The 20,694-nt window shown below is 43.0% G+C and overlaps 2 protein-coding genes and 1 pseudogene across 2 annotated transcripts; 1 reads left to right on the forward strand and 2 right to left on the reverse strand.

The window, feature by feature from the left end:
• The first annotated feature begins 399 nt into the window (after positions 1-399).
• LOC115959596 (uncharacterized abhydrolase domain-containing protein DDB_G0269086-like) lies at positions 400-2,793 on the forward strand. The gene is made up of 3 exons (XM_031078039.1): positions 400-540; positions 651-1,594; positions 1,668-2,793. Exons 2-3 carry the CDS (start codon positions 1,121-1,123, stop codon positions 2,346-2,348), a joined length of 1,155 nt encoding a protein of 384 aa, XP_030933899.1. The 5' UTR covers positions 400-540; positions 651-1,120; the 3' UTR covers positions 2,349-2,793.
• An 8,879-nt stretch (positions 2,794-11,672) lies between these two features.
• On the reverse strand, positions 11,673-13,765 carry LOC115961495. The gene is made up of 4 exons (XM_031080471.1): positions 13,712-13,765; positions 13,560-13,628; positions 12,339-12,977; positions 11,673-12,182 (listed from the first exon to the last, which is right to left on the reverse strand). Exons 1-4 carry the CDS (start codon positions 13,763-13,765, stop codon positions 11,673-11,675), a joined length of 1,272 nt encoding a protein of 423 aa, XP_030936331.1.
• A 3,078-nt stretch (positions 13,766-16,843) lies between these two features.
• Positions 16,844-19,949, reverse strand: LOC115960973 (annotated as a pseudogene).
• Positions 19,950-20,694: the final 745 nt, after the last annotated feature.

Below are 20,694 nucleotides of genomic sequence, written 5' to 3' on the forward strand. Positions count from 1 at the left end.
TTTCTTTGAGTTTACTTTCGCATTTTTAGGCGTTATAGATGGGTTACTCTTACCTCCTAGAGTCCCCGGCTGCTTTGGCCACCTTTAGGAGTAAATTTAACATTCCCAATGACGTGGATGTGGCCTACTGCCATGAGAGCGATATTGAACTCCACCGAGGGCATGGTATAGCCTTCTTTCCTTTGATGTCCATTCTAGAAGGTGGGGTCAGGTTCCCCGTGGATCCCCTCTTAATAAACACACTCACTTACTACGGGCTGTGCCCGGACCAACTTCCCCCCAACTTTTACCGGGTAGTTAGTTGCGTCAGTAAGTTGAACCACACCTTTAACTTACAGTTAGACCACCATGACATTAACCAAATGTATAGGCTCTGTGGGAGCAAAGCCACCGGTTATTACCTAAAGACAAGGGATGCACGGGTACGGCTGATATCATGCCTACCTGATTCGAACAGGAACTCCGCCAATGAGTTCGTTAGGGTGAGCGGCAATTGGTTTGCCGGGGAGTTTCCTTGCCCCCTTACGCCGCGTGAAGTGGGTTCGTTCCATCCCCTTCATATAACTGCTTTCTTTCGCCTCTCATTTTCTTCCTCTCGGTAAAAAGAATTTTTATGATTAGAGACTAATGCGTCATTTGATCTTTTGCAGACGGCAAAGTGTTTGTGCAGGACCTCAGAGTCGTCCACGCCAAAGACTTAAACTTCGTCCTCCGCTCTGAGATATACGTGCATTGGGACGGGCAACTCCGGGCTTCGCATTTGATCCTCGGTGTGGAGCCGGTTTATTCTACTTGGCAGCCGTTCAAGCAGGCCCTGATAGTTGACAGCCCCCTGCTGTCGTATATAGACGTTCGGTACGTGAACTTTTTACCGCCGAGTCTTACAACCGGGGAAGCGAGGGAATTTGGCCGGCGGGTTACTCGCGCAGACGAGCTAGCCCCTTTGAGAGACGAATCCGCGGAAAAAGCATCCCGGCGTATCAGGGAGTTAGCCCACGAAGCCGTGCAGCAAGGCCAAGCGCAAGAGCAGCCAATCCCCGAGAATCCGGCCGCCGTGAACCAACAACAAGTGATAGAAGCGGCCGCCCTTTTAGCTAGAGCTGCCCGGCCTAAGGGAAAGATGGTATCTAGAAAAGTGCTGTCGGTAGAACGGTTTGTGCCCAGTGCCCGACAATCCAATCAGCCCCCTAATCCAGAGGGCCGGGGTCAAGTGCCGCAGCCTTCACCCCCACCGCAGGCCGGACGTGCCCGGAAGAAGCAAAAGGTCACCGATCAACCTTCCACTTGCCCGGGCGAGGTCGCTGCCCAGACTCCTCCCCGTCCAACAGGTGGTATTGTTATCCGTGAGCCGCCGACTGAAGCCGGCACGGGGGGCGCGTCCTCCTCCCAAGTGGCTCCTGCGTGGGAGCCGAAGATCCTTCTGGACGGCAAACCATTGCCGTCAACCGCCTGCATTCGGATGTGGGATAAAGGGGAGGGCGGCCGTATTGCCCAATCTTTGGCCGAAGCTCTCCAACTTCCCGAGGATGTGCATGCTTTCGAGGATGGATCCGAGGAGTCCGTAGGGCGCCGGTTAGAGTGGCACGCCATTGCGGTAATTTTTTTTGTCTATCTAGTTCTTCATACAGGTTTCCTTTTGCCTTTTTTCTAACTTTTGTCCTTGCTAGGCTGCTCAAATGGCCCACATTGTGGCTGCTCGGGCACGGGAGCTTGCTGAGGAGAGCGAGCGCGAGAAGGAGGCGCGCGAGGCGGCGGTGAAAACGGCTAAGGAAAAACTGAAGGCCGCCGAGTCTGCTGAGAAAAAGGCTGCAGTTGCCGAGAAGAACCGGTCCCTTGCCGAGAAAAGGTGTGCGGAGCTCCTAACCCAGCAGAATGAGACGGAGCTTAAGCTAGCCCAAGCTATCAGCCTTAACACCTCCAATGCCGAGGAGATAGCTGACCTTAGGGCAGGCTTGGCAGCCGCGGAGCAGAAATGGTATGATGTCGGCTTTGCTGATGCCGAAAACTCTGTAGAGCCGGTGGTTGCTCGGGCTAGGAATATGGGCTTTGAGGCCGGGTGGTTTGCCGCCCTTCAGGCAATGGGTGTTCCTGAGGATTCGCATCTGAGAGACCCCGGCCAAATCCCATTCCCGAGCCCCGCCCCTGCTGCTCAGGGTACCCCGGTGGCGATTGACGAGGAAGAGACAGCCAGTATGAGGGAGCTGGTTGAGCAAATCGACGCTCACGCCGAGCCTGAGGAAATGGAAGTCACCAGTATCCCGACTGTGCAGGAGCTTCTCGGTGACGCCCCGCCTTTTTCTTTGGCCGGCCAGCAGGAAGTGATACCGCCGAACCAACCTCCCCGCTAATTTTTCCTTTATCTTGCTTGCTCATTTTTATTTTATTAGTTTTACTTGCTCACGTCACCGGGATGCGGTGACCGAACATTTGTTTTATTTTGTTGGTTTTATTTGCCTATGTCACCGGGATGTGGTGGCCGAACAATTGCTCTACTTTAATTGGAAGTCCGTTTTCTTTTTCCGTTTGAATTTGTCGAATGAAATTATCTCTGTTCGTGTTTTGCTTGAACCACGCCAGTGCTATGGCGGCTTAATGTAATAGTACCCCCGAGAACCATTTACGCGGCGCTTAGTGTATTTTGAGAGCGCTTTTTGACTTAGTATTTGAAAAAGGGTCGGGTTAGGCTTTGGCTGAACCGGGAATCTAGCCGAGAATCAGGTTTTCGTACTTAGAGAATTATTTGTAGGTTTCCACCTGCTCGGCGATAGTGATCGAGCCGAGGATCATGTTTCTATCCTTAGATTATTATTTGTAGGTTTCCGCCTGCTCGGCGATAGTGATCGAACCGAGGGTCAGGCTTCTGTCCTTAGAGACTTATCTGTAGGTTTCCACCTGCTCGGCGATAGTGATCGAGCCGAGGATCAGGTTTCTGTCCTTAGATTATTATTTGTAGGTTTCCGCCTGCTCGGCGATAGTGATCGAACCGAGGGTCAGGCTTCTGTCCTTAGAGACTTATCTGTAGGTTTCCACCTGCTCGGCGATAGTGATCGAGCCGAGGATCAGGTTTCTGTCCTTAGATTATTATTTGTAGGTTTCCGCCTGCTCGGCGATAGTGATCGAACCGAGGGTCAGGCTTCTGTCCTTAGAGACTTATCTGTAGGTTTCCACCTGCTCGGCGATAGTGATCGAGCCGAGGATCAGGTTTCTGTCCTTAGATTATTATTTGTAGGTTTCCGCCTGCTCGGCGATAGTGATCGAACCGAGAGTCAGGCTTCTGTCCTTTGAGATTTGATGGTGATTCTTCCGGCGTACGGCTAAGGAATGAAAAATAGCTTATACAAAAGGATTCATCATGCTCTTAATTTCAATGGGATACAAGTAATGGCTTACACCGATGATTATGCGTAGAACTTCTTCAAGTTGTTGGCGTTCCATGGTCGGGGGAGTGGCCTCTCGTCAAGGTCTTCCAAGTAGTAGGCCCCTGCACCCGCAATAGCTGTGACTCTGTATGGTCCTTCCCAACTCTGAGCGAGCTTCCCTGCAGTCAAGTCCCGCATGTTTCCCACTACCCTTCTTAATACTAGTTCCCCGGCAATGAACTCCCTGCTCTTTACATTTCGGTTGTACCTCTGGGCCAGCTTCTGTTGATACTCGGCAAGACGTATGGTCGCAGCCTCCCTGCATTCTTCTAGCCAATCCAAACGCTCCATCATCAGGTCGGCGTTCTGTACGGGGTCAAACCCGGCGACCCGTGCACTGCATAAGCTCACCTCGGTTGGTATGACTGCTTCCGAGCCGTATGTCAGGGAGAACGGGGTTTCACCCGTGGATCTCCTAGGGGTCGTGCGGTACGCCCATAATACACTGGGTAGCTCTTCCGCCCATCTTCCCTTTGCTCCGTCCAACCTTCTTTTGAGCCCGTTCAAGATAGTCTTGTTTACCGCTTCAGCTTGGCCGTTGCTTTGTGGGTATGCCGGGGTTGAATACTTGTTTTTGATGCCAAGCTTACTACAAAAGCTCCGGAAAGCATTGCTGTCGAACTGCAGCCCATTGTCTGATACCAGCGAATTCGGCACCCCAAACCGTGTAACTATGTTTTTCCATACAAATTTTTTCACGTCGGAATCCCGGATATTAGCCAAGGCCTCTGCTTCAGCCCACTTTGTGAAGTAATCTACAGCCACCAATACAAAACGGCGGTTCCCCGTTGCCCGGGGGAAAGGCCCAAGGATGTCAAGCCCCCATTGTGCAAATGGCCACGGGCTGCTGACAGGATTTAGCTGTCCTGCAGGTTGATGGATCATTGGGGCGTGCTTTTGACATTGTTCGCAACTTCGTACGTATTCGGCGGCATCCTTCTGCATCTGTGGCCACCAAAACCCCTGTGTCATTGCTCGGTGTGCCAAAGATCGTCCCCCGGCATGCCCGCCGCACACTCCCTCATGCAGCTCGGTCAGGAGCTCTTTGACCCTGTCTGGATGTAGGCATAAGAGGTAAGGGCCTGCAAAGGATCTTCGGTACAATTTTCGGTCTGAAGACAGCCAGTATCTGGGAGCCATTCGCCGAATCTTGTTGGCCTCGGCCTCATTCTCCGGAACTTTATCCTCGGCAAGGAAGTCTATGATCGGGCTCATCCAACTTGGACCAGCTACTGCCACCTGCGCAATCTCTACTCCGGCTTGGTTGGGAACATTCTTCACCTGGATGCTTGGCTCCTTTACAAGTTCTACCGTGATGAGCCTTGGCGTATCCTCGGTAGCCGATGAGGCTAACGTGGCAAGAGAGTCAGCGTGCTTGTTTTGTGACCGGGCTACCTGGGATATCTTTACCGTTCCAAACTGACTGATAATCTGCTTTGCCGCGCCGAGATAAGCTTTCATTCTGGGGTCCCGAGCTTCGAAGTCCCCAGTGATCTGACAAACCACCAGTCGAGAATCAGAGTAGATCTCTATGTCCTTTGCGCCCAGATGTAATACTGCCCTCAATCCGGCCAACATGGCTTCGTATTCGGCTTCGTTGTTCGAGGCTTTGAACCCCAGTCTGAGGGAGTGTTCCAGTCGTATACCCTCCGGGGTGACAATGACAATACCAGCCCCGGCCCCCATAGCATTCGATGCACCGTCCACAAATAACCTCCATGGGCGAATCTCCGTACTACAGATTATTTTGCCTTCATCCTTGGGTGTAAACTCTGCGATGAAGTCAGCCAGAACCTGTCCCTTCACCGAGCTTCTAGGCCGGTATCTTATGTCAAACGATCCCAACCGAGTCCCCCACTTGGCAATCCGCCCTGTGAAGTCTGATCTCTTCAATAGTGACTGCAATGGATACTCGGTGAGGACGAACACTGTGTGTGCCTGGAAGTAATGTGGCAACTTTCTCGTGGCGTGCACCAGAGCCAAAACTAACTTCTCGAGAGGCAGGTACCTTGTCTCGGCATCGACCAAGGTTTTGCTCACGTAATACACCGGCATCTGCACTCCCCGGTCCCTCAGCAACACAGCACTTACCGCATGGTCGGTGACAGCGAGGTACATAAACAGATCCTCTCCGGGATCCGGGGCCGTCAACCTCGGCGCATTTGCCAAATATTCCTTTAGCCCTCGAAAGGCTTCATCGCAGCTCTCGTCCCATAGAAACCCCTTCCACTTTTTCAGAAGCTGATAAAAAGGCCGGCAACGGTCGGCAGACTTGGAGATGAATCTGTTCAGGGCCGCTAGCATTCCAGTGAGCACTTGCACCTCTTTGGGATTGCTTGGTGGTTTGAGGCGGTTCACGGCTTCTATCTGGTCGGGGTTGGCTTCTATACCCCGAGTAGAGATCAGATACCCCAGGAACTTACCAGCCCCCACTCCGAAAGTGCACTTTTCGGCATTCAAGCGCAATTTATACCGACGTAGTATCTCAAACACTCCCCGGAGATCTTCGGTGTGCTGCGACTCAATTCTGCTTTTCACCACCATATCATCGATATAAACTTCAACCGTGCATCCAATTTTTTCTCGGAACATTCTCGTCATCATTCTCTGATACGTAGCCCCGGCGTTCTTTAGTCCGAACGGCATGACCTCGTAGTGATAATTCGCATTCGGGGAGATAAATGCAGTCTTTTCTCGGTCTTCGGGTGCCAAGGCAATTTGGTGGTAGCCCTGGAAGGCATCCAGGAAGCTCATCCTCGGATGCCCGTACGTTGCATCTACTAGCTGGTCAATCTTGGGCATCGGGAATGGGTCCTTGGGACATGCTTTGTTCAAGTCTGTGAAATCCACACAAACTCTCCATTTCCCGTTCTTCTTCTTTACCACGACAGTGTTTGCCAACCACTTCGGGAAGAATATCTCCTTTATGGCTCCGGCATCCTTCAGCCGCTGTACCTCCAGGTTTACTGCCTCGACGTGTTCCCTCGACGCTCTTCTCGGTTTCTGCTTCTTTGGGGGGAATAACGGATCCACGTTGAGTCTGTGGACAATGAACTCGGGATCTACGCCGGGCACTTCATACGGGCTCCACGCAAAAACGTCCACGTTTTGCAATAAGAACAGCAACATATCTACCCTTTCCCGGTCGTTCATGCTTGTACCTATCTGGAAATACTTGTCAGCATCTGGGAGAATCCTTACCTTCAGCACCTCCTCGGCAACGTCCGCCCCAGCTTCCCCCTGGGGTTTCTGTAATTGCTATGAATTTTCTTTCTCGTTCTCCTCAGTTCGACCGAGCTGTTCGTTCTCCCACCGGACCGCGGCGACTAGGCACTGCCTTGCCACCTGCTGATTCCCCCTTACCACGGCAACTCCATTCTCGGTTGGAAATTTCATTTTTACGTGAAGGGTGGACGGGACAGCCCCCATTGCGTGAATCCACGGCCTTCCCAGGATTGCGGTGTATGGTGCGAATGATCGGACCACTATAAATGTAACTATAACTGTCTTGCTTTCCATGTTCACTGGGAGAGAGATCTGCCCCTCGGGAATTACAACCCTCCCATCAAACGAGACCAACGGCGTGTCATACTTCGCCAAATCCTGGGTCTTTAACCCTAGCCCTTCAAAGAGATCCGGGTACATGACGTCGGCTCCGCTTCCTTGATCAATCATCACCCTCTTCACCAGGAATCCGCCTATCCGGGCTGTCACCACCAAAGCATCGTCGTGGGGTTGGACCGTCCCCTCGAAATCATTTTCTCCGAACGAGATGGTCGGCCGTCCACCTTTTTTCTTCTTTTTGGATGATTCTCCTTCCGCGCAGGCTACTGTCAGTATCCTTTTAGCCGCTGCTGCCCTTCTTGGTGCGGCATGGATGACTTCGATTACCCCCAGGGGTGGTGGAAGGGGATTCCTTTTCTGTTGGGATCCCTGCCCGGTTTCTCGGTTAACGGAATCTGTTACAAACTCTTTTAAGTACCCGGCCCTTGCTAGCTGTCCGAGATGATCTTTTAATACCCGGCACTGTTCAGTCGTGTGCCCCTTGTCTCTGTGATAGGTGCAGTATAAGTTTTGGTTCCTCCGAGATGGGTCGCCCCCCATTTTGTTCGGCCACCTGAAGAATGGCTCGTCTTTGATCCGTTCCAGGATCTTGTGAACTGGCTCTTTAAACACCACATTGACCCCGTCGATCTGCCCCTCTGGTCCCTGCATTCTGAAGTCTCGTTTCGGTTTTGCCGGCAAAACGTTTTGCCGAGATCTCCCCACTAACGGAGCTTTCCCCCTGCTTTGCAACCGGTCATCTTCCAGGCGTTTGTACTCCTCTATGCGTCTCATCAGTTGCCTCATGTCCTCGGGGGGTCTTCTCGTCAGTGACTCCCGTAATTCAGAATCCTCAGGGAGCCCCATTCTGAAGGTGCTTGCCGCAATTTTCTCATTTCCTCCACCAATCTCGTTATAGAGTTCCCAGTATCGGCTGGCATAACTCCGAAGGGTTTCCCCAATCCTCATCTTCATGGAAAGTAGTGCGTCAACCGGCTGTTGCACCCGGCTACATGTCACGAACCTGCTGCCGAATTCCTGAATCAGCTCGGCAAAGCTGTGTATGGAGCCCTTCCGCAAACCATTGAACCATCTTAGTGCCGTGGAACCGAGACTAGAGGGAAAAACCTTACACATTAATGCATCGTTGTGCGCATGCAAAGACATCATGTGGATGTAATGGCTAACATGCTCCACAGGGTCTGTCCTTCCCTCATACGAATTGAATGGTGGTCGTGTGAATCTGCTCGGCATAGGGGCCCGTTCAATTTCATCGGAAAACGGTGACCGGGCAGCCATCCGTAGAGCCCGGCTCATTGCGTCCATGGAGGCATTGTGGTGTAGACGTTCTTCCGGTGATTCTGATCCTTGGTGATCATAACCGTGCGACCGTGAGCGGTTCCGTCGATTGCGTGGTTCCCGTGATTGCCGTTGCGACTCTTGGGAGCGCGACCGGTCTCGGGACCGATGCGTATTAGACCGGCTGGAGGCCTCACCCTGGCTTCTCCTTTGCTGGGAGTTGCGATTCCTTTCATCTCGCCGAACCCTTGCTTCCAGCTCTAGGTCCATTACCAGTCTGCGTAACCGTTCCAGCTCTCGGTCCCTTTCGTCATGCCGCCGATGCGCCGAGACGTCCGAAACCGTCCAGTGTGTCTGAGCCGATCCTTCTCCTTGTCCGGACCCTTCCTCCCTTCTTGAGTGCTCCCTATCTTCCCGCCTTTTTTGCCTTCTCTCCCTCCATGTTGACCCCCGAGAAGATCCCATGGAGCCGCTTGGTGCACGCTCCTCAGACATCCTCGTCGTTTGAGTCCCAGTCGAACTACAGCTTTGTAGGAGAGCCCCACGGTGGGCGCCAATTGTAAGAACCAAGTACGAGGCCTATGGGCCTTGGATTATTATGGGCTCACAATCTATTTGTAGTGGGCTTGAAGATTTCCTACTATGGGTCGTTCTCGGCAGAGACTCAAAGCAACGCCCAGTTTGATGTTCACTCTTTCACTCTTTTCTCTCCCAAAAATCCCCTTTCTTCTCCCATCTTTCTTCTATTTATAGCCAAGGTTAGTGGGAAGATCATGATTACAGCCACCGTTTGTGCCATTGAAGGTCCAATATCATTTGATTTAAGTGGATGTTTAGGTGAGAGGGCGGTGCTGCATTTATGATCTTGGAACTTGATTCCATCTGGACCGATAATGCTCGGCAGCACCGTCTCCCGTACATACCACATTTTCCCGGGAATGACTCATGTTCATGACCGGGAACGTTTGACCGAGCCCACCTTGGAACTTAATACCCTACACCTGTTTGTTATTTATGAATCCCCGGGAATGGCGTAGGACGACTGGACCTTTCGGCTGGGCCTGTGGCCAAAGCCAGTACGGGACAAGGCCCAGGGCCTGTATGGGCCTGGGATCACCGCACTGTACAATTGGGCAGGGCCCGGGGTCTGTATGGGCCTAGGGTCTCGGTGCCGTACATATACTATAAAAACCCTCAAACCCTCAGAAAACAAGGTACGCATAATTTCCCCTAGTTCTAGCACTCTAGAGTTGTGAATATTCTCTAACTTAACCTTCAGAGGGTATTTGGCCGGTATCAAACCGCTACTCTATGCAAGGCCTTCTTCTTCTTTGTTATTGTGTAGGTTTGGTCTAGAGAACGTAAGGACTGTGCAGCTTATTGACGATTTTTGGCATCATCAGTATTTATTTTGTTTCAAAGAAAATCAACGGTGGAGATCAAATTTAATAAAGTAAACATGGAACCCACAAAAATAACTTGACATATTGTACAAATCTCACCACATTTTAAAGACAAATTCTAGACAAGTGTCTATTGAATGGCTTGACACATCACCATTATGTAGGATTTGCTACAACCAAGATTGCAGCATACTAAAGATCCTATACCAAAAAGGAAAAAAAAAAAAAAAAAAGGGCTTATTTTGGGCCTCCAAATGGAACCCAAAGTTCCCAAACTAATAAAAAAAATGTAATAAACAAATCAGTTCAATAGCCATATTTTTAATGTTATTATTTTTGTAGGGTGTGTATGATAATAGCTAGAGGGCTAGGTTTCTAAAGAGTCAGCAAAACCACTTACAAAACCGTTTATCCATTACAAGGAAGTAGTGGTTTTGGGCTTAGTGGTCGACGTGGTGGTACATGTGTCTTTCATCCATGTATATTGAACACCACCGCCACTGATTTAAGAAGAAAACAAGGACCAAAGTGGACTGAACTAGACTAAATGGACCAAAATGCTACATTGTTGATAATCAACATAAACATAGCAACAATAAATATAATGCTTCAGCTTTTAAATTAAATATTTTATTAATAATTTTTTTTCCTTAACACTCAAAATAGATTGTTCTCAATGTCGTTTTATATCATGCAATTATCTACTATCACAACATTTTTATGAAATAGAAAATGCATGTAAATTTATACTAAACACAATCCTAATAACAAAACCCTAACTAGTACTTATTGGATTAGATTGGGATTGTAGGTATAGCGTTTTATAATAACTCCTAATAAATAGAATTTAAATTATAATGAATATCAGTTATATCTATAATTCTCTCACTCTTTATATTATCTAATTTATTTTAATGTTTCTATAAATAAATTTATAAATTCATGACCAAACTCGTGCAACGTTTGGGCCTTCAACTAATTATACCTTAAACTAGGAAAGTGTTTTTTAACATATTATTATGATATACAACTCATGGAATTGGGATACAATAGAACTATTGTCGCTAGTGGGTAAAAAATAACACTTCATTCCTCAAAACTATAGGGAGGCACTTTCACATCTTCAAGGGTTAATTGACACTTAGGCTAGAGACCAGAAAATTAATTGCCCAAATTTATTACAACAAAAGACACATTGAGAGTGGGTTTTAGTTAACTCAAATTGTAAAGTCTTTTGTCATCAAATAAAAAATTTAGGATTCAAACCCCCTATACCAAAAATCAATTAATATCTTGGTCTTATAATAAAATGTAATCATCATGAAGCAGATGTCTATATTATAATTCTATCATATCTATATATAAAAATAAATAAAAACCATTTAGCTAACAAATGGCTAATTGGTCGGCCCGTGTAGAAACAAAATTAACTGACCAACTGTCAAAAGACTCTATATTGACATTATTATATATCTCACCCCCTATCCTCACTTGATATGAGAAAAAATAATATTACAAGAGATATTGAATAATTAAGTTACAAATCTTTTGGCATAAAGAAAAAGAAGCTAGTTTAGCCTAAGAAGCAGCACTAAAAGCTTGTTCAACTAATTATGCTAACTTTGCAATCCATTAAGGAAATTCAAATCCTTACATAGGTTGGTGCACACGCACAATATTTCTTTAGGTCTAAAGCTTCATTTTTAAGAACACAAATCAAAATAATATCTTAATAAGGACATACTTGGACACACTTAGAAACAATATAACAGTAACACTTTATTTTTTTGAGAAACCAGACTATCAGTAGCCTGGGCTTTTATTCCACAAGAAAAACAACTCAATGAATGTCAAAGATTACAAGAGAAGCAATGTCCTCAGGCATGAAATCAGTCCATACCCGAGTCTCCCTACAATTCTTGGCTTTTTTGGCTAGTGCATCTGCTACAACGTTGCAGTGCCTAGTATTAAAAATAAATTCAACAGAAGAAAGAGCAGCAACTTGAGTTCAGATATCCTCGAGAATGTGGCCATAAGTCAAGTGATCTGTGCTGTCCAGATTAAGAGCTTGGATCACCTGGAGGGAGTCACCCTCAAAGACAACATCTTGAAGGCCTAGCTCCACCGCAAACAGCACCGCTCGGCGACAAGCAAAGGCTTCTAACTCCACAACTGTTTGAGCAGCAGGAACTAACATGGATAATGGTCCAATAGCCTCACCACGCCAGTCCCGGACAATCACACCTAGCCTTGCTTGGTTACAAGACTTGAAGACCACAGCATCAAAATTAACTTTGAACTTATTTTCATCAGGTGGCTGCCATTGCTGAGGCAGAGAAGGGTCCGTAGCAGTTGGTGTCTGGTCTTGGACGTCCAAGAATTCTTGAAGGTAACTTCCGGCCAAAGAGCTGATACGGTTGAGAGGCTGGACTTGAAGGTTGAGTCTCAGAGCATTGCGTCGGTTCCACAGCATCCAGGCAATGATGACGAAGATCTTGACTCTGTAATCTTCCTTGACCTACATGTATCAGTGAAGAAGTTCTTGAAAGCTTAAAGCATGGGCATTGGCTGAGGGCAGGGACCAAGAATATGAGCTTCAGACTGGTTCAAGTTTCGTGCAAGACCATAGAGCGTGGAGGGTGTCCTCGGGCTGAGCTTGACAGGCGCTGCAAACCTCTGTGGTGGCAATATGTCTCATAACCAAGTTGGTCATTGTGGGCAAGGCATCATTGCACGCACGCCAGGAAAAGTGCTTGAGCTTGTTTGGCACTCTAAGCTGCCATAAACTTCTCCAGAACAACCTTTGATTCTCAGATGATGATGTACCTGCAAGGTTAGTAGAATTACAAGAAACAAGAAGCTTGTATGCACTCTTTGTTGTGAACATACCAGAAGGAGTGAGGCCCCATATGATTTTGTCAAGAGGAAGTCTTATGCTCAGGGGCATGCCGCAAATAACAGAGGCTTTATAGGGTAGGAAAAGCTGATTCACCAAGGACGAATTCCACCCTCTCAACTCCGGATTGATTAGGGAGCTCACCTTAGTTTCTGGTGCAACTGAAGGAAGAGATGAGATGACTGACCTGTTGGATTGAACCGGCAGCCACTTATCCTCCCTTATTCTTACAGATTGCCCATTCCCAATCCTCCAAACCATCCCTTCCCGAATCACATCCCTAGCACTTATAATGCTCTTCCATGCATAGGACCCCAAAGTAGAATCCTTAGCTTCAAAGATTAAACAATCCGGAAAAAATCGAGCTTTGAACACTCTATGGCATAAAGAATCTGGATTATTAATCGTACGCCAAACCTGCTTGGCCAGCAAAGAATCATTAAATTTTTCAATGTCTTTAAATCCCATCCCTCCCTTCTCCTTATCTTCACACAACCTCTCCCACTTAACCCAATGTACTTTTTTACTATCTTCTCTGTACCCCCACTAGAATTTTCGAATGAGAGTTTCTAGTTCCTTGATCAGACCTTTAGGGAGCTTGAAACAACTCATAGTGTAGGTAGGAATTGCCTGAATGACCACTTTGATAAGCACCTCTCTACCAGCCTGTGAAAGAAGCTTCTCCTTCCAACCTTGTAATTTTCTCCAAACTGTTTCTCTGATGTAGACAAAGCTTTGTTTTTTAGCATGCCCCACCAATGCTGGCAAACCCAGATATTTTTCATACTGCCGAATAGCTGGTACTCCTAAAAGTTGTTGAATCTAATTCTGCATGTCTTGATGGGTGTTTGTACTGAAGAAAATGTTTGTTTTTTCTCTATTAATTTTCTGCTCGGAGCCTTTTTCATAGACTAAGAGTAAATCAAGGACCCTCTGACATTCCTCCACTTTAGCCCGACAAAAGAGTACACTGTCATCTGCAAAAAATAAATGAGATACCCGTGGGCCATTTCTGCAAATAGATACTCCTCTGATGTCACCATTAGTTTCAGCCTTTTTGATAAGTCCCTGTAAACCCATAGCACAAAGGAGGAACAAGTAGGGTGATAAAGGGTCGCCCTATCTAAGGCCCCTTGTAGGTTTAATGTTACCCACAGGTTGGCCATTAAGGAGGATCCACCTTCAGTTACACCCGTTTTGGCCATTTTCTTTAGCTTCAGTGCATTTCTTTTTATACCATCATCAGAGAGCGATGTTTCTATTTTGTTTTGATTTCAAGCCTCGTGATGAGCCCATTTTTATTTGGGGTCAACCCTAAACCAATCTTCCAAACATCACATATGTAACTCCTATTATGGAATTGGTCTGTAAAGAAAGGCCAACATAGAAATTAGACTCCCATGCTTATACCCTCCAAGGTTGAATTTCATCCACAATGGCTTAGAAAACATACTATAGAAGGATGGTCTAACACCTTCTCTTGAGGTGCCCATTCAACAATCATTCAATGATCATTTAGTCTTATTCTAAACACAAGCAAGAATTTAGCAAGTGCTCCATCTGTTATGTCTGATCGGACAACCCACAAAAATGGCTTGTCTGAGTTCAAGACCAAGTGCTAGTTCATCAAACTGTTGCTGGCTGAAGGTTGCTAAGCTGCCAAAAGTAATATAAATGACTGAACCCACAGGTTGTTTATCTAGCCAGCTTAGACAAGTTGAATTCTGAGGCCAAAAGCTTCCAACATAATTGCTCAATTGATTGCCCAAAAGTAATAGGCCAACAAGTATGATCCCAGGAATTAAATCGCAGGCTGGTGAGTCAGCTTAGACAAGTTGAATTCTAAGGCCAAAAGCTTCCAACATAATTGCTCAATTGATTGCCCAAAAGTAATAGGCCAACAAGTATGATCCCAGGAATTAAATCGCAGGCTGGTGAGTCAAGTTTGTGAAATGAGTTGCAGAGAAGCCAGTTGCATTGTTTCACATAATGGTTCACTCTCAAAGAATAATATTCAAAAATAATGTTTTGCATCTTTGAGTCTCCTGAAAAGCTCCAAGGCAACTCGGTGCTACTCCATGCTGGGATTTCCTTTGACAACCAGATCAAGTTGCCTACTCAAATTTTTTTTTTAATCAAAATTAAACAAGAATATGTCACTAATTATGTACTCACTTCACTAATTATGTATTCACTTTTTCTTTCTCAAATTTTCAAATACGTTGTATTTTCTAAATGTCAACTCAACTTTTAGTTGGTGCTTTAGAGCACTAATATCAGTTTTTCTTAAAAATTTAACATTTAACACATCAAAAAAATTACTTTATCAACTATAACATATCATTTTACAAGTCACTCTACGTTACATCTATTTTTTGTTTCAATTATTTTTTACTTCTATTTATTTTTTTATTTCTCTCTCTCTCTCTCTCTCTCTCTCTCTCTCATACATAGCAGCGAAAACACAAAACTCTTCTACATCCCATTAGCTAAACCACTCCTCTCTCTCAGTCTTTAGCCTTTCTCCTTTCTCTCACTTTCTCGTTTCTCTCTTTGAATTGAAATCGGGCTGTGGGTTCACAGTTGGGAGACAGTGAATGATCAGCTAGATTTTTAGGTTTGCTATGGTGATGAACAAGATCACCTCTCTCCAGGGTTCGTTGATGGTGGTGGATGGGTTTGGCTTTGTGGGTTTAGCTGGTGCTTGGAGGTGCGAGATTGGAGGTGGGTTTAGCAGGTGATCGATGGGTTTGGTTCTGTGGGTTTTGCTGGTGATTTTGTTTGCTGTGATCAGTGGGTTTGGCTGGTGATTGGGGTTTAGTGGTTGAAGGGGGTGCTAGGTGGGTTTCACCAATTGTTTTGTTTGCTGTGATCGATGGTGATTGGCGGAGGTGTTGTTGAAGGTGGGTCTATGATCGTTGTTGCTGTGGTGATGGGTTACGAGAGAGAGAGAGAGAGAGAGAGAGAGAGAGAGAGAGAGAGAGAGAGAGAGAGATGAATAAAAATAATAAAAATTTTAGACCATATGTCCGTACCATCAAATCTAGGACATCACTATAGCTTAATGCTAAATTTTTTGATGTTTGAAACATCTGATGTTGGTAGGTTTATTGTGTTTAGCATTTATCACACTTGATGCTAATGCTCTTAAGAGCTTACCTACTCAAAAATTATTTAGTTCTGCCCAATTTAGCAAAACGTAAACACAGAATGCCAAATATTTATTAAGATTAGTTGGTAGTCTCATTTAAACCAAGTTAAAGATGCAAATAATTGTTACGTGCACATGGAATATTTGTATTTATGAAAATATATTATTTTAAAAAGTTATTATATCTAATACAGAATAACTATTACGGTCCTTTAGGGATGAATAACTATTCCCCTGTTTTAAGGAATTGTTATTCCAAATGAATAACGTGTGTGTGTGTACGGCTTTATCTTCTTATCCTTTTTTCCTTTTCTTCTTTTACTCCAAATTTTAAATACTAAAGATGCTTAATAATGAGATGCAACAGGTAAAAGCAAAATATTTTTAATAACAGAAACAAGTTCAATCATTAATAACTAGATATTACATCTAAGTCGGGTTAGGTTCAAGGAAATTTTCAAGCATCGCAGAATTCTCTTAAATTCTTGGGCATTCCTATTTGGTTGCAAATAGCATAAGAAAATTAATTGCCCAAATTTCTTACAACAAAAGAGCCATTAAGGGTGGGTTCCAATTAACTTAATTTGTAAAATCTTTTGTAATCAAATAAAAAATTTAAGGTTCGAATCCTCTATACAAAAAACCAATTGATGTCATGATCTAATAATAAAGAGCAATTATCATAAAACTAATGTCATAAGTTAAAATTTTAATGTGTCTATAAAAAAATAAACAAATAAAATCCATTTAGCTAACAACTGGCAAATTCGTTTGCCCTTTTCGAAACAAAATTAAACGACCAACCATCAAAAGTCTCCATATTGACATTATATATCCCGCCCCTGCCCTCACTTGATATGAGCAAAAATAATATTATAAAAGATATCGAATAGTTGAGTTATATGACTCTAGCCATAAAGAAAAAAGAAGCTAATTTAGCATAAGAAGCATTAAAAGCTTGTTCAACTAATGATGCTAACTCCTTCACACACACACACACACACACACAACTAATGATGCTAACTTTGCAATCCATTTAAGGAAATTCAAATCCTTACATAGGTTGGTGAACACGCACACTATCTCTTTCAATGTAAAGCTTCATTTTTTAGGAACACGATTCAAAATAATATTTCAATAAGGACATGCTTGGACACACTTAGAAACAATATAACAGTAACACTTTATAACATCCTTAATGCTTTATTTGTTCAATAAAGCTTTCGAAATTGTTAAAAGAGGATCCAACTTCAGTTACACTCTTTTTGGCCATTTCCTTTAGCTTCAGTGCCTTTGTTTTTATAACATAATTAGAGAGCAGTGTTTCTATTTTTGTTTTGATTTCATGCCTCGTGATGAACCCATTTTCATCTGGATCAACCCTAAACCAATCTTCCAAGCATCACATATGTAACTCTTATTATGAAATTGATCTGCAAAGTAAGGCCAACAAAGAAATGGGACTCCCATACTTATACCCTCCAAGGTTGAATTCCATCCACAATGACTTATACCTTCTCTTGAGGTGCCCATTCAACAATCATTCCAAGATCATTTATTCTTGTTCTAAACACATGCAAGAACTCAGCAAGTGGTCCATCTGTTATGTCTGATCGGACAACCCACAAAAATGGCTGGCTTATGAGTTCAAGACCAAGTGCTAGTTCATCAAACTGTTGCTGGCTGAAGGTCGTTAAGCTGCCAAAGGCAACATAAATGACTGAACCCACAGGTTGTTTATCAAGCCAAGTTAGACAAGTTGAATCTTGAGGCCAAAAGCTTCCGGCATGGCTGCCCAATTGATTGCCCAAAAGTAATGGGCCAACAGGTATAATCCCAGGAATTAAATCGCAGGCTGGTGGGTCAAGTTCATAGAATGAGTTGCAGAGAAGCCAGTTGCATAGTTTGAAATGGTTCACTCTGAAAGTACAATATTCAAATAAAGCGTTTTGCATCTTTGAGTCTCCTGGACAGCTCCAAGGCAACTCAGTGCTACTCCACGCTGGGATTTCCTTTGACAACCATATCAAGTTGTTTATTATTGGATTTCCTACAAAGTCGTTCAAATTATTTCTTATCAAAATATCAAACAAGTACCGGATCATATATTATCACTTTGTAGTTTTGTATTTTAAATTTATGTTCTAATCCTTTTTCCCTTTCCTATCTGATTCTATACTGAAGAATGAAGATGGTTTTTAAAATGAAAGAAGATACTTGATTATGACTTATGAGTATCTATAAATTAGCAATTGTCCTAAATGGTTAAAGGTAAAACTACACTATTGATCCCTAAAATTTGACTAAAAAATACTATTGGTTTCTCAAATTTGAAATAAGCGCAATTAGTTCTTCAAGTTTCAAAACAAAGCACAATTACTCCTTTTGTTAAGTATGTTAGTTTCAAAATCTACATAGCTAATGGAACTATGACGTGGCATTAAATTTAACATTAAAAAATAAAACACAAAATCTGAATCTCTAAAAAAAAACCCATCTATGCAGAACCCAACCCAATTTGAAATTTTGTGATTCGAAGAGAGAGAATAGGATTTAAATGTGTTCATTATGTTCCTAATTTTTAGTTCACTTATACCTTTCCTACTTAATAATCATGGGTTAAAACTCAAAAAAGAAAAAAAGAAATTGTTTTTCTTTTATAATGATATATTTGAATTAAAATTCGGTGCATAGATTTCTACTAATAAAATTTTGGGCATAAAGGTCCATTGTGGGTTGTCAGGAAAAGACGAGTATTGTACAGCACCTTCGTGGAAAATAGAAGACATTATTTTGTTTGTCCTTTGTAACCTACACCCACTTCTCTTTGATTCCATTCAAACACTTTTTTTTTTTTTCTTTTTTATTACGAAATTTTAACTTATGACGTTCACTTTTAATGATTGTATTATTTATCATTAAACCAAGATATTAATATAATCTTTTTTTTTTCTCTGATTCATTTCATTCTTTTGTTAATTTCCCAATCAAACGTATTGATCGATTCAAAGCATTTAATTTCATTAAGTTTGAGCCTCACAGAACAAAGGCACCGGTGCAAGACTTGCTCATCAATTGTGAATACCCATTTCTTAACAGTTCACCTGAAATGGGTTTAGTTCTCTAATGTGTGGATGGTTTTTTTTTTTTTTTTTTTTTTTTTTTAAATGAGTCAGATTTTATGTTAATTTTTTAATATTAAATTTAATTTCACATCAATTAAAATTTGTTACATCATAATTCTGTTAGCCATGTAGGTATTGAAACTAATTAACACTATTAACAGAAGGATTAATTGCACTATTTTTTGAAACTCAAGGGACTAATTGCACTCACTTTAAACCTGAGAAACTACTAGTGTTCAGTAGGTAAACTTCAGAAATTAATATTATAGTTTTGCCAAGCTTAAATAGAATGGTAATTATGAATTCAATTATTTAATCATAATCATAACATTTCCCTTCAAATGTGGGTTCAAAATCCCTTTTACTAAGTGAAACCTAGTATGTTGAATTTTTAACTTTAAATGGGAAGTAGATCATGAAAAGGTTCGAACTTAAGACGATCAATTTTGATACCATGATAACTTATTGATTGTCCTATGAAGTAATGTTGAATTTAATCAATAGTTTAATAATATCCACATGTAAACTTATTTTAATAACAGAAACTCAGAAACAAGTGAGCTAGATTTTACCTTTAATATCTATTATTCCGTCCTCAATAAACTTTGTGATACGAAGTTGAAAGGCCAAGGTTCCTGGTCCAGCAGGAAAAAGTGGAGCCCTTTTAATTCCCATCCTCTCAGCAACTTCTAGTGCCCACCCAACTGTTGTGTCAGCAATGATACAGCTGATCTGATCATCATCATTTGACTGATTAATTTTCTCAATCAAGTCCTTCAAATGGACTGACATAACTTTCAGCATACTTTGTGTCAGCTTAAGAGCATCATTCCGATCATCCCCAGGTTCTAGTCCATCTGGGATTGAGACTAGCCTTATTGGGTTCTTCTCTTCACCCTTCACTGCCATTGAAGCTGTGACTTTTGCATGTATGAATTCAGTGTTAACAAATGTGACCTTGATCCCATGATCAACAATCTTGTGTGACAACTTCATTAGAGGGGCAACATGACCCTGGAAGGGTAATGGTATGACTAGCACATGCGGTTGCCTGCCCATCACACCTTAGCCACAGATTTTCAAGCTTACTTGATCCTTGTTAGGACCTTTGCCACATACTTATATCATCATAGCCACAGTTTTTCTCAAAAAAAGAATATATATATATATATATATATATATATCATCTTAGCCACAGATTTTCAAGCTTTCTTGATCCTTAGCCACATGCTTATATCAGTACTTCTGTCGACTAGACTCACACGAGCAAGATGAGACAATACATGCCAATGTCGGTCCATACTTTAACCGGTCATTTGCCATTGCTTTCTTGAAATTTTAGGACTGTTTGGTAAAAAAATTTTAATAACATTGCTTAAGTTTTATAGAAATATATGTGAGTGAAAAAATGTGAAAATACGTATTGTGAAATTTAAACAACAGTTTTTGTTGTTTAAATAACGTTATCAAACAATACCTTATTTTGATATTTTAGGCCATCGTCTAAAAAATTAACTAAAAAAATTATGTTTCGTAAATTTCGTTTTCAAGCTCAAAGGTTTCCTCTGGCCATAACATATATATAAATATATATATATATATATATATATATATATTTTCAAACAATATATCTCAAGTTAAATTAAAAGTTGTAGAAAGTTAAACTAAGTGAATTAAAATATTATTATTCTGTTTTAATGAGTTGTCTTAATCTTATTAGTTGATTGCAAAATATTATTATGGAAAAAGTTTAACTATAAAATTGGTTGTAGCCTAAGGCGACAACCTTACTCAATAAAATAAACATTACTACATATTTTCAAAATCTAATCATTGAATTGTATGTTCTTTATGCTTT

This window comes from Quercus lobata, chromosome 9, assembly GCF_001633185.2.
Source record: "Quercus lobata isolate SW786 chromosome 9, ValleyOak3.0 Primary Assembly, whole genome shotgun sequence".
Classification (NCBI taxonomy): Eukaryota; Viridiplantae; Streptophyta; class Magnoliopsida; order Fagales; family Fagaceae; genus Quercus; species Quercus lobata.

Excerpts from the sequence above, each read along its gene's own strand:
- LOC115959596 (XM_031078039.1), top strand. The coding sequence starts at position 1,121 with ATGGTATCTAGAAAAGTGCTGTCGGTAGAACGGTTTGTGCCCAGTGCC. Across the intron at positions 1,595-1,667 it reads TAGAGTGGCACGCCATTGCG|GCTGCTCAAATGGCCCACAT; the intron begins GTAATTTTTTTT and ends TGTCCTTGCTAG.
- LOC115961495 (XM_031080471.1), bottom strand. The coding sequence starts at position 13,765 with ATGGCCAAAACGGGTGTAACTGAAGGTGGATCCTCCTTAATGGCCAAC. Across the intron at positions 13,629-13,711 it reads CCTTAATGGCCAACCTGTGG|GGACTTATCAAAAAGGCTGA; the intron begins GTAACATTAAAC and ends ATGGGTTTACAG. Across the intron at positions 12,978-13,559 it reads TTTGCAGAAATGGCCCACGG|GTTTGGCGTACGATTAATAA; the intron begins GTATCTCATTTA and ends CTGGCCAAGCAG.